At 43.8% G+C, this 16,545-nt stretch overlaps 1 protein-coding gene across 3 annotated transcripts in view; it reads right to left on the bottom strand.

Moving 5' to 3' along the window:
* RASL10B (RAS like family 10 member B) overlaps positions 1-16,545 on the bottom strand; it is a 64,947-nt gene that overhangs the window by 33,460 nt on the left and 14,942 nt on the right. For 2 of the 3 annotated variants that reach the window (XM_070735160.1, XM_070735158.1), the window contains exon 2: positions 9,643-10,014. In XM_070735160.1, coding sequence (XP_070591261.1) covers positions 9,643-9,858 — 216 coding nt within the window. In that variant the 5' untranslated portion in view covers positions 9,859-10,014. Of the gene's footprint in view, positions 1-9,642; positions 10,015-10,124; positions 10,204-16,545 lie in introns of those variants that run through there. The other variant, XM_070735161.1, reaches the window with a different exon arrangement.

Raw genomic sequence — 16,545 nt, 5'->3', positions numbered from 1 at the left:
TCCCCCCGGAGATTAGAACTGCCTCTACTCTCCCTGCCTTCCGTAAAGTTCTTAAAACCCACCTCTGTCGTCAGGCATGGGGGAACTGAAACATCTCCCCCGGGCATGTACAATTTATGTATGGTATGTTTGTGTGTGTGCTTGTTAGTATATTGGGGTTCTTTTTAAACTTTTTTAAATGTTTAAATTTATTTGGATTTGTTACGATTTGTTTATGCCTTGTTGTGAGCCGCCCCGAGTCCGCGGAGAGGGGCGGCATACAAATCTAAATAATAAATAAATATAAATAAATAAATAAATAAATAAATAATTGACGTGTTTCCTCCAGGAAATGGGGCTGAAATGTATCCCCCCCCCCAAATACTCTGCATGGTCTATATTCAGCCCACTCATAAGGCTAATAAAGTGTCCTTACCACTTTAAGGTCTCATAAAGTGCCCTAACCACTCTAAAACAGAATAATTTAAGGAAGAAGCACGGGGGGCTCACATAGTTGGGATGCTGGGTTGGAGGTTAGCAAGCTTGTGTTTGAGACCTGTGTGCTGCCGTGGGGCAGGGGGAAAGGTGGGAGGTTTTTTTGCCAATCAGTGATGGCAAACCTTTTTTTCCCCTTGGATGCCAAAAGAGCCTACGTGTGCGCTATTATACATGCATGAGTGCCCACACCCATAATTCAACGCCTGGGGAGGGCATAAACAGCTTCCACCACCACCCGGAGGCCCTCTGGAGGCCGGAAACAGCCTGTTTCCAAACTTCTGGTGGGTCCAGTAGGCTCACATTTTGCCTTCCCCAGGCTCCAAAGGCTTCCCTGGAGCCGGGGGAGGGTAAAAGGGGCCCTCCCCCATCCCCCCCCGGAGGCTCTCTGGAAGTCAAAAACACCCTCCCAGAACCTCTGTGCGAGCCAAAAACCACCTGGCCAGCACACATCCAATAATAATAATAATAATAATAATAATAATAATAATAATAATAATAATAATAATTTATTAGATTTGTATGCCGCCCCTCTCCGAGTACTCGGGGTGGCTCCCAACATAAACAGTGTACAAATCCAATTTTAAAATGCAATTTAAAACCCTTATAATAAAATAAAATAATCACACAAACAATCAAACCATACACCAGCCTTGACAATTGGGGTGTGTGTTAGTGTGTGTTAGTTTCCCCATGCCTGGAAGCAAAGATGAGTTTTTAGCAGTCCTAATCTCTGGGGGGAGTTGGTTCCAGAGGGCTGGGGCCGCCACAGAGAAGACTCTCCTCCTGAGTCCCACCAGATGACATTGTTTAGTTGACGGGATCCGGAGAAGGCCAACTCTGTGGGACCTAATCAGTTGCTGGGATTCGTGCGCAGAAAGCGGTCTCGGAGGTATTCTGGTCCGATGCCATGTAGGGCTTTGTAGGTCATAACTAACACTTTGAATTGTGACCGGAAATTGATCAGCAGCCAGTGCAGGCCGCGGAGTGTTGTTGAGACATGGGCATATCTAGGGATACCCACAATTGCTCTCGCGGCCGCATTCTGTACGATCTGAAGTTTCCGAACACTCTTCAAAGGTGATAGCTGATCGCTTTGCCATCACTGGTATAAGTAAATAGCATTTTCCAGCAAAAATATCGTAAATTTTGGTCACTGGATACAAGACACCATGAAAAGGCATAAATGCAGGATAAATGCCAAACCCACAAAATGCCACATGACTGAGAAGGGCTGCAGATTTTGGAACTTTGAATCCATGTTGTATTCACCAATGGCGAAAGTTGCACTGTGCACGCAGCTTTGCTTCTGCTGTGTGCACGTGCATGCATCCCGATGAGATTTTACTTCCTGCGCATGCACAGAAGCAAAGTGGCACGCTCAGTGCACCAGTAGCAGCAAGATTGGGAATCCACTTGTGATATACACCAGTGTTTCCCAACCTTGGGAACTTGAAGATATTTGGACTTCAACTCCCAGAATTCCCCAGCCAGCGAACGCTGGCGGGGGAATTCTGGGAGTTGAAGTCCAGATATCTTCAAGTTCCCAAGGTTGGGAAACACTGATATACACCATATAGGAACTAGACCTTTGTTTTTCATTTTAATAAAGGAAGGTAAAATAAACTAATTTCAAGGTAAACTCTGCCTCTGTTCATTCTCGGGCTGCTTTTTCCACCTTTTAAAAGTGCACGAGAGAAAGCTTTTCACATCTGCATCTTCACCTGGTGCTGTGTAGCCGTGCTGAGATGTCACCATCTGCTGCATTTCTAATTATTGTGGCTTGATAAATGGCAAGCAGAAAGGGAACAAGGTTCTCCTTAAAAAAGTGGGACAACATTTAACGAAGGGTGATGGCAGAGCTAGAAAACAAGTGCCTCTTCTTAAAATTATACAGGGAGGCAATTGCTGGACCAGTGATGGTGAACCTTTTTTTGGTTTGTGTGCCAAAAAGGGGGGGGGAGTGGGCGATGCACCCATAATTACATGTGCCCACCCCATGCACTCTTGACCCTCACTCCTGGCACTCAATGGCATGCCCATTTTTTGCTCTCCCCAGGCTTCAGAACCTTTCTAGGAGCCTGGGGAGAGTGAAAAGACCCCCCCAGAGGCCAAAAACAGCCCATTTCAAGCTGGAAAATGGGCCATTTCTGGTCTCCGGGGGGCCTCTGGAGGGTGGGGAAGGCTGTTTTCACCCTCCCCACTCTCCTAAAAAGGCTCTGAAGCCTGGGGAGAGCAAAAAAATGGAACTTCCGGTTCAACAGGAAGTTGGCAAATGGTACGTTTCCACCCTCCTGAAGACCTCCAGGGGGAGGGGGAGGCTGTTTTTGCCCTCCCCAGGCTCCTAGAAAGGCTCTGGAGCATGTGGAGAGCAAAAAACAGGGCTTCCCCACCCACTCAAGAAGTTGAAAACAGGCCTCAAAACCAGCTGGCCAGCACGTAGATGCGTGCTGGACCTGAACTCATGTGTCCACTAATATGGCTCCGTGTGCCACTTGTGACACGCCTGCCATAGTTTCGCCATCATGGTGCTAGACCATGAGATTAAAAATTAAAACACTTGCCTAAAAATTAAAACACCGGCCCTCTGGAATCAACTCCCCCCGGAGATTAGAACTGCTCCCACCCTCCTTGTCTTCCGTAAACTACTTAAGACCCATCTATACCGCCAGGCATGGGGGATTTGAGACACCTTTCCCCCAGGCTTATAATAATTTATGTTTGGTATGTATGTGTTGTTTGGTTTTTTAAATTGATAGAGGTTTTAGTTTTTTCTTAATATTAGATTTGTGCCTGTACAATATTGTTTTATCGCTTGTTGTGAGCCGCCCCGAGTCTTCAGAGAGGGGCGGCATACAAATCTAATAAATTATTAATTATTATTATTATTATTAAATCACAACAAGCAGTAGTACCGTGTTTTCCCGAAAATAAGACTGCGTCTTATATTAATTTTTGCTCCCAAAGATGTGCTACGTCTTACTTTCAGGGGATGTCTCCCCCCCCCCCCAATTAATTGTATCCTGTATCCTGCTGCAGCAAAAATGCATCCAAACATGCAGCCGCATGTTGGATGGTTATTGGATGTGTTTTAAAACTAATTGATGTAGTGTTTGGGGATGCAATTTATGGACAGCAGTGTTATATATGTTCTGTTCAGGAATGTTGCGAAACGAAAGGTCTCCTATGTCTTACTTTCAGGGGATGCCTTATATTAGGCAATTCTATGAAACCTCTCCTATGTCTTACTTTCGGGGGTGACTTATTTTGGGGAAAACAGGGTAGTAGTAGTAGCAGCAGCAGCAGCAGCAGCAGTAGTAGTAGTAGTATTACACTGTGGATCCTTCCACATTCCTGAGCAGGTAGAGTAAATGTTAAAATGCAATGGGAAATCCATATTGTTCCTTGTGGCTTCACGAGCTTGGCTTCATATCAGATGCTCAGCTTGTTTAATGTGCACAATACAATGAATAATCCAGTTTCCTTATCATGCAAAGCCACAGTAAAACAATAAAAAGTTAGGCAATCAAACTTGTTTTATGATAATGAAGCTACCGCTGGACTTGTTCAACTTGATGCACACAAGGCTATAAATTAAACTAAGAATGTACCAAAAGAGCCTTATTATAAGTGCTGCATACACTTTTTCAAAGAGCAAGAGTCACTGAAACTATGGCAGCTTGGCTATAACTCACAAAGATGCTAAAATGAATCACTGTATGTTTCAGTTTATATCACAAAAAGGACTGAATGAAGTTGTTCAATGTTGATTTTATTGGTTAATTATTCGATTATGTGCCATCAAATTACTTTTGACTCCAAGCTACCACATAGATTTTCTCCATGATGACCTGTTCCTAACCTGGTTTTGCAGATTTTCCAACTCTGCATTCACAGACATTGTGACTTAGTCCATCCGCCTTGCTGCTGCTCACCCATCTGCCATATGAAAAACTATAGACAGTTTTTCTTGAGAGATGATTGATCTAATATTTCCTATCAAATTCATTAAAAGTCCTTTAGGTTTGTCTATAATCAATATGGATATAATTATAATCAACCAAGACAAATTCCTTGTGTGTCCAATCACACTTGGCCAATAAAATAATTCTATTCTATTCTATTCTATTCTGTATAAAATCAAGTAGCCATACAAATTATGGCTGATAGGAAGAGAAAATGTATAGTGAAAGGTTGAATTGTGGGGTCCTTGGTGCTCTATGAGCTTGGTGGCTTTCTTACAGATGTTTCATTACCCAACTTGATAACATCATCAGTACAAAGTAACTAAGTATCAATGCAAGGTAATGAGTCTAACTGATGATGTTAGCTGATGTGGTAATGAAACGGCTGCAAGAAAACAATCAAGCTCAGAGACTATCAAGGTCCCCACAAAGTATGGCTGATTGAAAGAATGTTGCTCAGATACAATTCCCAAGACCTTCAGCCAACTTGATCAATGGTAAATGCTGTGAATATAAACCAGGATCATGTGGAGAGCCACAGCTTCTCTATCTTTGATGTAAAGCAAAATATACTTAACCCAACGTAATCCCTGGATAGTTCAGTGGATTTGCAGATGGCTGAAGTATAGACATCAGAGAGTTATTGTTAATGGCGAGCATAGTTCCCTCTAAGCTGAGCATGAGCAATGGCTCACTTAAAAATCATCATCAACTCAGAGTTTTTCAAACCTGCCCAGAAGCCGAGAGGGAAAGATTGAGAGGGAAAGAGTGCCGCCCAGTCCCGAAGGGACTGCCACTCAGACACTATACTTTTCCGCCCACCCCCCAAAAAAATTAGAGGGAACACTGATGACGAGTATTCTGAGCAGAGACATGTTACAAGCGGTGTGCCACAAGAGTCTGTTCTGAATCCTATTCTTTTTAATATGTTTGTGAGTGACATAGGTGAGGGTTTGGTAGGGAAGGTTTGCCTATTTGCCGATGACTCTAAAGTGTGCAATAGGGTTGATATTCCTGGAGGTGACTGTAATATGGTAAATGATTTAGCTTTACTAGATAAATGGTCAAAGCAATGGAAACTGCAGTTTAATGTTTCCAAATGTAAAATAATGCACTTGGGGAAAAGGAATCCACAATCGGAGTATTGTATTGGCAGTTCTGTGTTAGCAAAAACTTCAGAAGAGAAGAATTTAGGGGTAGTGATTTCTGACAGTCTCAAAATGAGTGAGCAGTGTGGTCGGGCGGTAGGAAAAGCAAGTCGGATGCTTGGCTGCATAGCTAGAGGTATAACAAGCAGGAAAAGTGAGATTGTGATCCCGCTATATAGAGCGCTGGTGAGACCACATTTGAAATACTGTGTTCAGTTCTGGAGACCTCACCTACAAAAAGAGATTGACAAAATTGAACGGGTCCAAAGTCGGGCTACAAGAATGGTGGAAGGTCTTAAGCATAAAATGTATCAGGAAAGACTTAATGAACTCAATCTGTATAGTTTGGAGGACAGAAGGAAAAGGGGGGACATGATCGAAACATTTAAATATGTCAAAGGGTTAAATAAGGTTCAGGAGGGAAGTGTTTTTAATAGGAAAGTGAACACAAGAACAAGGGGACATAATCTGAGGTTAGTTGGGGCGGAAATCAAAAGCAATGTGAGAAAATATTATTTTACTGAAAGAGTAGTAGATCTTTGGAACAAACTTCCCGCAGACGTGGTTGGTAAATCCACAGTAACTGAATTTAAACATGCCTGGGATAAACATATATCCATCCTAAGATAAAATACAAAAAATAGTATAAAGGCAGACTAGATGGATCATGAGGTATTTTTCTGCCGTAAGTCTTCTATGTTTCTATACCAAGTTAAATACAGTACACTAAGATACCCTGTCACCAAACCCAGATAAATGAACCGTGCTGGATAGAGGTAGCTAAGAATATTGATCAGATAAAATATACATAATACCTGTAGTATAAGGGCAGACTAGATGGACCATGAGGTCTTTTTCTGCTGTCAATCTTCTATGTTTTTATGTTTCTATGATTTAGATCAGTGGTTCTCAACCTTCCTAACGCTGCGCCCCTTTAATACTGTTTCTCATGTTGTGTGGTGACCCCCAATCATTAAATAATAAAATTATTAGGAAACTCAGGGGTGGGTTCTAACTTACCTCACTGCCGGTTCGCTTCCTCTTGCACTGCATGGCCGTGCCTTGTGGGCATGCATACACTTTGCACTTGCACGCATGCACAGTGAATTTTTTTTAATGCAAAAAAAAAGGAGCCAAAGACAAGATGGCAATGCATGTGCAGTGCTGGAAATTCAGCTTCTGCGCATGCTCAGAAGTTCCCATGGTACAGATATATATATATATGTGTGTGTGTGTGTGTGTGTGTGTGTGTGTGTGTGTGTGTATTTTGCAGTAGTCAATTTGCATGTGGGTGGACCTGCCTGGAGACAGATAAGAGGAGCAGTGTCTCAGTTCCTAAGACCATTGGAAATACAGTGATACCTTGTCTTACGAACTTAATTGGTTCCGGGACGAGGTTTGTAAAGTGAAAAGTTCGTAAGATGAAACAATGCTTCCCATAGGAATCAATGGAAAAGCAATGAATGCGTGCAAACCCAAAATTCACCCCTTTTTCCAGACGAAGCGCCCGTTTTTGCGCTGCTGGGATTCCCCTGAGGCTCCCCTCCATGGGAAACCCCACCTCAGGACTTCTGTGTTTTTGCGATGCTGCGATTTTGCTGAGGCTCCCCTCGCTGGGAAACTCCACCTCCGGACTTCCGTTGCCAGTGAAGCACCCGTTTTTGCGATGCTGGGATTCCCCTGCTGGGATTCCCCTGCAGCATCGCAAAAACACAAAAGTCCGGAGGTGGGGTTTCCCATGGAGGGGCGCCTCAGGGGAATCCCAGCAGTGCAAAAATGGGTGCTTCGCTGGCAGTAGAAGGTCCGGAGGTGGGGTTTCCCATGGAGGGGCGCCTCAGGGGAATCCCAGCAGTGCAAAAATGGGTGCTTCGCTGGCAGTAGAAGGTCCGGAGGTGGGGTTTCCCAATGAGGGGAGCCTTCGTCTGGCAACAGAAGTCCGGAGGCAGGGCATCCCAGCGGCGGCGGTGGGTTCGTAAGGTGAAAATAGTTCGGAAGAGGCAAAAAAATCTTAAACTCTGGGTTCGTATCTCAAAAAGTTCATATGACGAGGGGTTCGTAAGACGAGGTATCACTGTATGTGTTTCGTTCGACCCACAAAAGGGTCGCGACCCATAGGTTGAGAACCGCTGATCTAGATGATCCTCACTGACCCTCCATGCTTGATTGTGAACTCACTGCTTTCCTTCACTCTTTCCTACCTCTCCTGGATTTAGAGAATGACCGTAAGGGCCTTTATCACACAGCTATCAACTGATGGAGTATACAGTATGTGCTATCAAGTTGATGTCAACTTTTAGCAACAAACCTAGACAGATCCTCTCAGAGAGGAGTACACGTTTATAAGTATTTACTAAATGCCGAGGTTCAGATAATATGCTTAACCATGTCACTAGCATTTGCTAAATTTGAATAGTTTTAATATTGGATCGACCAAGATAGCTATTGATATTGCAAGTATATCTTCTGGAGGTCACTAGGCAGAGAAACAGAAGACACTTGAGTGTCCCAGTTATTAGAATATAACTTAGAATATCCCATGTTATTCCCCAGTTTTAACAGTGAAAAGGATTGGAGAGGAGGTTTTTTTCTGGAGTTTTTCCTGCTCTAGAGATTTCCTTCTCATGAAAAGAGATAATGGAATTATTTGGACCAATGGGTATTAGTCAGTGGCCTGGTTCTCACAAAATACTTAATTGGATCATTAGAGCGATTAGGGCATTGTGAAAAATTATAAGAGCCTACGATCCAATGTAAGATTTAGATGTTAGAATTAATCCAGTTTCGGCAATGTACAGATCCTGTACAGGGTTAAAGTAATTGCACTCAATCAGTTGTGAAAACCTGATTATCCACTTCAGCTTGAGTTTATCAGCCTTAATTTTCTGATTAAACCAGCCCAAAGAAAAGCGAAAGAATTAACGCAAAGATAAAAAAACCCCTGAGAACTCAATCTGCTAAACACGTTTTTCTGCAGCCAAGGATATGTTCTAAGAGAGGGTGCAACAGTTGATGGAGAATTTTCCTCCCCCGGCAACATGTGTACCCCACAGTACTCACTCTAATCTTTTCTCCATGGAAATGCAGAGTCTCTTCATGGATCTTTCAATCTACAGTGGCACCTCTACTTACCAACTTAATTTGTTCCTTGACCAGATTCTTAAGTAGAAACGTTTGTAAGAAGAAGCCATTTTTTCCATAGGAATCAATGTAAAAGCAAATAATGCGTGCAATTGGGGAAACCCCAGGGAGGGTGGAGGCCCCGTTTTCCTCCCAGGAGATTCTTAGAGAGGCCCCATGGAGGCTTCTCCCTGCCTTTTCCGGCCCTGTTTCCTCCCAGGAGATTCCTAGAGAAGCCCCATGGAGGCTTCTCCCTGCCTTTTCCGGCCCTGTTTCCTCCCAGGAGATTCCTAGAGAGGCCCCATGGAGGCTTCTCCCTGCCTTTTCCGGCCCTGTTTCCTCCCAGGAGATTCCTAGAGAAGCCCCATAGAGGCTTCTCCCTGCCTTTTCCGGCCCTGTTTCCTCCCAGGAGATTCCTAGAGAGGCCCCATGGAGGCTTCTCCCTGCCTTTTCCGGCCCTGTTTCCTCCCAGGAGATTCCTAGAGAGGCCCCATGGAGGCTTCTCCCTGCCTTTTCCGGCCCTGTTTCCTCCCAGGAGATTCCTAGAGAAGGCCCACAGAGGCTTCTCCCCACCTTTTCCAGCCCTGTTTCCTCCCAGGAGATTCCTAGAGGGGCCCCACGGAGGCTTCTCCCTGCCTTTTCCGGTTACAGTTTCGGAGGCTTGGGTTTGTAAGTGGGAAATGGTTCTTGAGAAGAGACAAAAAAAATATTGAACACCTGGTTCTTATCTAGAAAAGTTTGTAAGCAGAGGTGTTCTTAGGTAGAGGTACCCCTGTATTTCCGGAAGACTGGGCATAGTCTTCTTCTGAAGTCTTCACTTACAGGAGCAGCCACCTGGAAGACCTCGGATGCTGACACTGCCCACCTCCTTCAGAGCAACCTACAGCTGGCAGTGAGAGCATCCTTTTTGAAGCCTGACAGGTGGGACGTACACCTACCTGCAGGGTATTTACAGGGAAAGAGGCGATAGGCGGGCAGTCCATGATCTGAAGGTCGTGAACATGGCCATTCATGACCACGGCAGGTAGGTAGACACGGCGGGCCTTGGTGGGGACACAGACCTCGCTGAACTCGTTGTACAGGAACTGGCGGACAATGGCACTCTTCCCGACCCCTTGAGCACCCAGCACGGCAATCTTGAAAGTTGTCACCATGCCTCCCGGCCACAACCCCCGTGCACAACGTGGTGATCAGCTCCTCGGCGCAGTCCGCTGCCTTTGCACTGCCAGGAAGGCCCCTGGGCTGCATATTCTGGCAGCTGTGGATTCAGCCACAGTCAGCAACCATTTCCTCACTGGCTCGGCCTGTCACTGGAAGAGCAAAAGAAATCTCGTCAACCTAGAGAAACTGAGAGAAGTCCCACTAGAGCAGAGCAAGGGTCCCTCCAGTCCACTTTCACAACAGTCAATCAGATACCTACATGGAAAATATGAAGGCAGCATCTCTTCCCTCTCATTTCCCCCAGCAACTGCAATCTAGTGGTTGACTTCCCCATAGCACTGCACACCAAGACAACTAGAAACAAGAAAAGTTTTTTCCTGAACGCCATCACTCTGCTAAACAAATAAATCCTTCAATACTATCAAACTATTTACTTAGTCTGCACCACTATAACTACTATTTTTCCCCTCATCATTCCTATCACCCATTTCTTCCCACTTACTTACTTACTTACTTACTTACTTACTTACTTACTTACTTACTTACTTACTTACTTACTTATTCGATTTTTATGCCGCCCTTCTCCTTAGACTCAGGGCAGCTTACAACATGTTAGCAATAGCACTTTTGAACAGAGCCAGCATATTGCCCCCACAATTCGGGTCCTCATTTTACCCACCTCGGAAGGATGGAAGGCTGAGTCAACCTTGAGCCGGTGATAAGATTTGAACCACTGACCTGCAGATCTACAGTCAGCTTCAGTGGCCTGCAGTACAGCACTCTACCTGCTGCGCCACCCCAGCTCTTATGACTGTATGACTGTAACTTGTGCTTGTATCCTTAAGATTTTTTATTAATATTGATTGCTTCCTCATTGCTTATTTGACCCCTATGACGATCATTAAGTGTTGCACCTCATGATTTCTGACAAATGTATCATTTCTTTTATGTACACTGAGAGCGTCTGCACCAAAGACAAATTTCTTGTGTGTCCAACCACATTTGGCCAATAAAGAATTCTATTCTATTCTATTCTATTCTATTCTATTCCATTCCATTCCATTCTAGTTATGGAGGCTTCAAATTTCTTTGAAATTAGTAGGTAATAATAATGGATCTCTTTTTTTCCTTGAGTTTATTAACCCTTTTAATATTAATACAGTAATACCTCGTCTTACAAACTTAATTGGTTCCGGAGGTAGGTTCGTCAGGCAAAAAGTTCATAAGACGAAACATTGTTTCCCATAGGAAACAATGTAAAAGCGATTAATGCGTGCAAAGGGGAAAAAAATCGCAAAATGGCGCTCTGCTTTTAAAACAGCCGGGGGCATCTCGGCGTTCTCCCGAACCCGAACTTTACGGGTTCGAGTTCGGGAGGCCGCCGAGAAGCGCTGCCGCCCGGCTGTCACCTTCTGAAACAGCCGGGGGGCTCCTCGGCATTCTCCCAAATGCCGAACCCAGAAGTTCGTGTTTGGGTTTGGGTTCCGGAGGCCGCCGAGAAGCGCCCGGCTGTTTCAGAAGGTTACAGCTGGGCGGCGGTGCCCGGCAGAGCGCCGTTTTTGCAATCGGCGGCGGTGTTTTCGGCCGATCTGGAGGCTGGAAAGGAGGTGGGGAATCCCAATAGGGAATTCCATGGGCAGAGCTTTGACATCACGAAGACGTCCTTCCTGGAGGCCAAAGTTCGGGATCGGATTCGGGAGAATGCCAAGAAGCCCCCCGGTTGTTTTAAAAGGTGACAGCCGGGTGGCGGCGCCCAGCGGAGCGCCATTTTGCGATCTGCGGTGGGTTCGTAAGCCAAAAAAAGTTCGCAAGAAGAAGCAAAAAATTTCCGAACCCCGGGTTCATATCACAAGGGGTTCGTATCACGAGGTACCACTGTACTTCAGTGCCAGAAGCACCAAAGTGTTTCTGTGAGAAAAGGATTTGCTGATGACAATATCATTGCCTGGGGGCTCCTTTCATGTCTTTGTGAAGTTGCCCATTGAAGTGGTACCCATGAATCTACTCATGGTCACTGCTTTTGAGCTACTGGGTTGCCAGGAGTTGGAGCATGTGATAGGAGCTCATCCCACACTGTAGCGACAATGGGTCTCGAACACAAGCCTGCCATTCGCCAACCCAGTGCTCTAACCTTGTGAGCACCATGCTCTTTCATTAAACTTTTAACCTGAAAACTCACACCACATGGGGGCATAAACTTGACTACATGAATATTTTCAAGCTACCGACAAATAGCAGCCTATCAGATGTTGAAAGAAAGAAATAGAACATGACTCTGTATTCCTCTTTCCTGATAAATTCAAAAGTCCTTAGCTATGTCAGATGTCTATATGGTTTTTCTAGGGTTCCCACCAGCTTCACATATTGCATAACAATAACAACAACAACAACAATAACAATAACAATAATAATGAGCAAGCAAAACTACTGTGGGACTTCCGACTTTAGACTGACCGAATTCTGAAGCATAACACACCAGACATCCTGATTGTGGAGAAAAAGAAAGTATGGCTCATCGACATCGCAATCCCAGGGGACAGCAGAATGGAGGAGAAGCAGCTAGAGAAATTAGTGAAATACGAAGATCTAAAAATCGAGCTGCAACGACTCTAGCACAAGCCCGTGAAAGTGGTCCCAGTGGTACTTGGCACACTGGGCGCAATACCAAAGGATCTCAGCAGACATTTGAAACCATCAGAATTGACAAAATCTCCATCTGTCAATTGCAAAAGGCCACTTTACTGGGATCGGCAAACATAATTCGCCACTACATCACGCAGTCCTAGGTGATTGGGAAGCGCCCGACTGGTGATGAAATACAAAATCCAGCAAAGTGATCTTGTTTGCTGTGTTGTATTGACATAATAATAATAATTTATTAGATTTGTATGCCGCCCCTCTCCACAGACTCGGGGCAGCTCACAACAATAATCAATAATAAGGAGCTGAGGTAGCGCAGTGGGTAGAGTGCAATACTGTAGGCCACTAAAGCTGACTGTAGATCTGCAGGTCAGCGGTTCAAATCTCATCACCGGCTCAAGGTTGACTCAGCCTTCCATCCTTCCGAGGTGGGTAAAATGAGGACCCGGATAGTGGGGGCAATATGCTGGTTCTGTTCAAAAGTGCTATTGCTAACATGTTGTAAGCCGCCCTTGAGTCTAAGGAGAAGGACGGCATTCAAAAATTGAATAAATAAAATAAATAAATAAAGACACTATGGATGCGTAACCATGATTTATGGAATAAAATTTCATTTGGTTAGATTTGCGCAATATACCAATCCTTATCCATGCCTGACAGATCCTTGTGGCTGCACTCACACAACATGCTAATCAGTGGTGAGCTCTACGTCTAATTGGGCTCGCCTCTGCGGCTCTGGAGGTACCGTGAGTTTGAGCGGAATTAAGGTTCTGTGCCCGTGCAGGTAGTAAAATCGCCCACGGAGACGCAGGTGCACCAGAGGTTTTTTGCTTCCATGCATGTGCGCGATTTTGCTACCTGCACGGGCACAGAAGCATAATTCCGCTCGAACTCACAGTAGCTGCGGAGAAGAGCCAAATTAGGCAGCCTAGCAGCCCACCACTGATGCTAATCCATATATTGTACAGATAAATCATGTGCTTTAGCATAAGAGTAGGCAACTGGAGTCTCTGCCCAAAACAGCCCTTGATTTCTGCTTTTGTATTGTCAGAATAAATTAAATTATATTGATAATACAGTGTTCCCTCGATTTTCGCGGGTTCGAACTTCGCGAAAAGTCTATACCATGTTTTTTCAAAAATATTAATTAAAAACTACTTTGCGGTTTTCCCCCCTATACCACGGTTTTTCCCGCCCGATGATGTCATATGTCATCGCCAAATTTTCGTCCGCCTTTAATAAATATTTTTTTAAATAACTAAGTAATGGTGAGTAATAATCTAAATGGTTGCTAAGGGAATGGGAAATTGTAATTTAGGAGTTTAAAGTGTTCAGGGATGGCTTGTGATACTGTTCATAGCCAAAAATAGTGTATTTACTTCCGCATCTCTACTTCGCGGAAATTCGACCTTCGCGGGCGGTCTTGGAACGCATCCCCTGCGAAAATCGAGGGAACACTGTAATTAATGAAAAGTGGCAGCAGATTTCCTGGGTAGTCTGAATTGAGGCCAACAAGGAAACTATGGTGCAATGTTTCCCAACCTTGGCAACTTGAAGATATTTGGACTTCAACTCCCAGAATTCCCCAGCCAGCAAATGCTGGCTGGGGAATTCTGGGAGTTGAAGTCCACATATCTTCAAGTTGCCAAGGTTGGGAAACACTGCTATAGTGTATGCCCTGAAACAACCCTGCCCACAAGACCGTACTACCCATCTGTAAGATTCAAAATTTTAATTTTTGTAGCCTACACGCCCCTACAAAATTACAAGAAGCTTTTGGTTAACTACTAAAATATTGACTATTCCTTCATAATATTTGAACATTGTGTTGATTCTGATTGTTACTTTTACTTGGTATTTTAATCCAGTGGTATAAGCAATTTACAGTTGGTTCCCAAGCTAGGGTCATAATGGAGCCTGTCTATCATGGTTGTAACGTATGATGGTCTTAACTCAGGTCATCCATATGATGACCTAATTACAATAGAACAGAAGAACAGAGATGGAAGAGATCTTGGAGGTCTTCTAGTCCAACCCCGTTTAGGCAGGAAATACTACATCACTTCAGACAAATGGTTATCCAACATCTTCTTAAAAACTTCCAGTGTTGGAGCATTCACAAGTTCTGGAGGCAAGCTTTCCACGGATTAACTGTTTTGTCAAGAAATTTCTCCTTAGTTCAAAGTTGCCTTATTCCTTGATTAGTTTTCACCCATTGCTTCTTGTTCTACCCTCAGGTACTTTGGAGAATAAATTTTTAATTACCTTTTTTGTGGCAGCTATTAAGCAAATGCCTTGGTCATGAAACAGACTCATGGTTCGCTAATCAGCAGTTACATGGAAACATAGAAGATTGACGGCAGAAAAAGACCTCATGGTCCATCTAGTCTGCCCTTATACTATTTCCTGTATTTTATCTTAGGATGGATATATGTTTATCCCAGGCATGTTTAAATTCAATTACTGTGGATTTACCAACCACGTCTGCTGGAAGTTTGTTCTAAGCATCTACTATTCTTTCAGTAAAATAATATTTTCTCATGTTGCTTCTGATCTTTCCCCCAACTAACCTCAGATTGTGCCCCCTTGTTCTTGTGTTCACTTTCCTATTAAAAACACTTCCCTTCTAAACCTTATTTAACCCTTAACATACGAGTCTGCAGAGAGGGGCGGCATACAAATCTAATTAATAATAATAATAATAATAATAATAATAATAATAATAATAATAATAATAATATTTAAATGTTTCGATCCTGTCCCCCCTTTCCCTTCTGTCCTCCAGACTATACAGATTGAGTTTATTAAGTCTTTCCTGATAAGTTTTGTGCTTAAGACCTTCCACCATTTTTGTAGCCTGTCTTTGGACCTGTTCAATTTTATCAAACCAGTTTTGCCAAAAAATAGAAATAAATGCCATTTTCAGCAAAAACTCGAGAAAGCTTGGTCACGTGATGGTAGGACATTGCAAAGGGTTATAAATGTGGCCTAGCTGTCACAGCACTACAAGGGAAGGTGATCACCAGCACTTCAAATCTGGGTCTTAACTACCCTCAGGGAGGTCTGTTGTAACTTTGAACAGTCACTAAGTGACTTGCCATAAGTCAAGATCTACCTGTACCTCTATGGTGGCGCAGTAATTAGAGTGCAATATTGCAGACTGCTTCTGCTGATTGCTGGATTTATTTATTTGTTTGTTTGTTTGTTTAATTAATTAATTAATTGGATTTGTATGCCGCCCTTCTCCGAGCATATACAAAAACAGAACAATAATATACGTAAACCCAATTAATACTACATTAAAAACAACCATTACATTCAAATAAAAGAAAGCAAAACTTATCAAATCAACCATTCAACACTCATACTTAAAACATTCATTGATCAGGGGGAAGATCTAAAAGTCACAAGCCTGGCGGCAAAGATGAATTTTTAAGCTCTTTCGGAAGGCGAGGAGGGTGGGGGTAGTGTGAATCTCTGACTGCAATTTGGCAGTTCAGATCTTACAGACCTCTTAGAAACGGGGAGAGGGCAACGGTAGACAATCTAAGGTTAAAGTTTTGGGGGTTTGGGGAAGAAACCACAGAGTCAGCTAGTGCATTCCAGGCATTGATCACTGTATTGCTGAAGTCATATTTTCTGCAGTAAAGTTTGGAGCGGTTTACATTTAGTTTGAATCTAATACATGTTCATGTATTGCTGTGATTGAAGGTGAAGTCATCATTAACAGGAAGGACATTTTGGTATATGATTTTATGAACTACATTTAGATCAGTTCAGAGGTGATGCAGTTGTATATTGTCTAATCCCAATATTTCACGTTTGGTGGAATAAGGTACAGTAGTACCTCTAGATACGAGCTGTTCTATATACGAGCATTTCGAGATACGAGCTAGGAGGGGAGAGATATTTCTGTTCTACTTACGAGCTCAAATTCGGGATACGAGCCGAGGCCAAGTCTCGCTCTGGGCTGTGCCCCCTCCGAGCGCTCACCGCCTGTCCCTGTCAGCAGCCCAGCCACCTTCACCCGCCCGGACAAC

This window comes from Erythrolamprus reginae, chromosome 1 (assembly GCF_031021105.1).
Source record: "Erythrolamprus reginae isolate rEryReg1 chromosome 1, rEryReg1.hap1, whole genome shotgun sequence".
NCBI lineage: Eukaryota > Metazoa > Chordata > Lepidosauria > Squamata > Dipsadidae > Erythrolamprus > Erythrolamprus reginae.
Note: the sequence above shows the minus strand (reverse complement) of the source record. Positions and strands in the feature narration are given on the sequence as shown.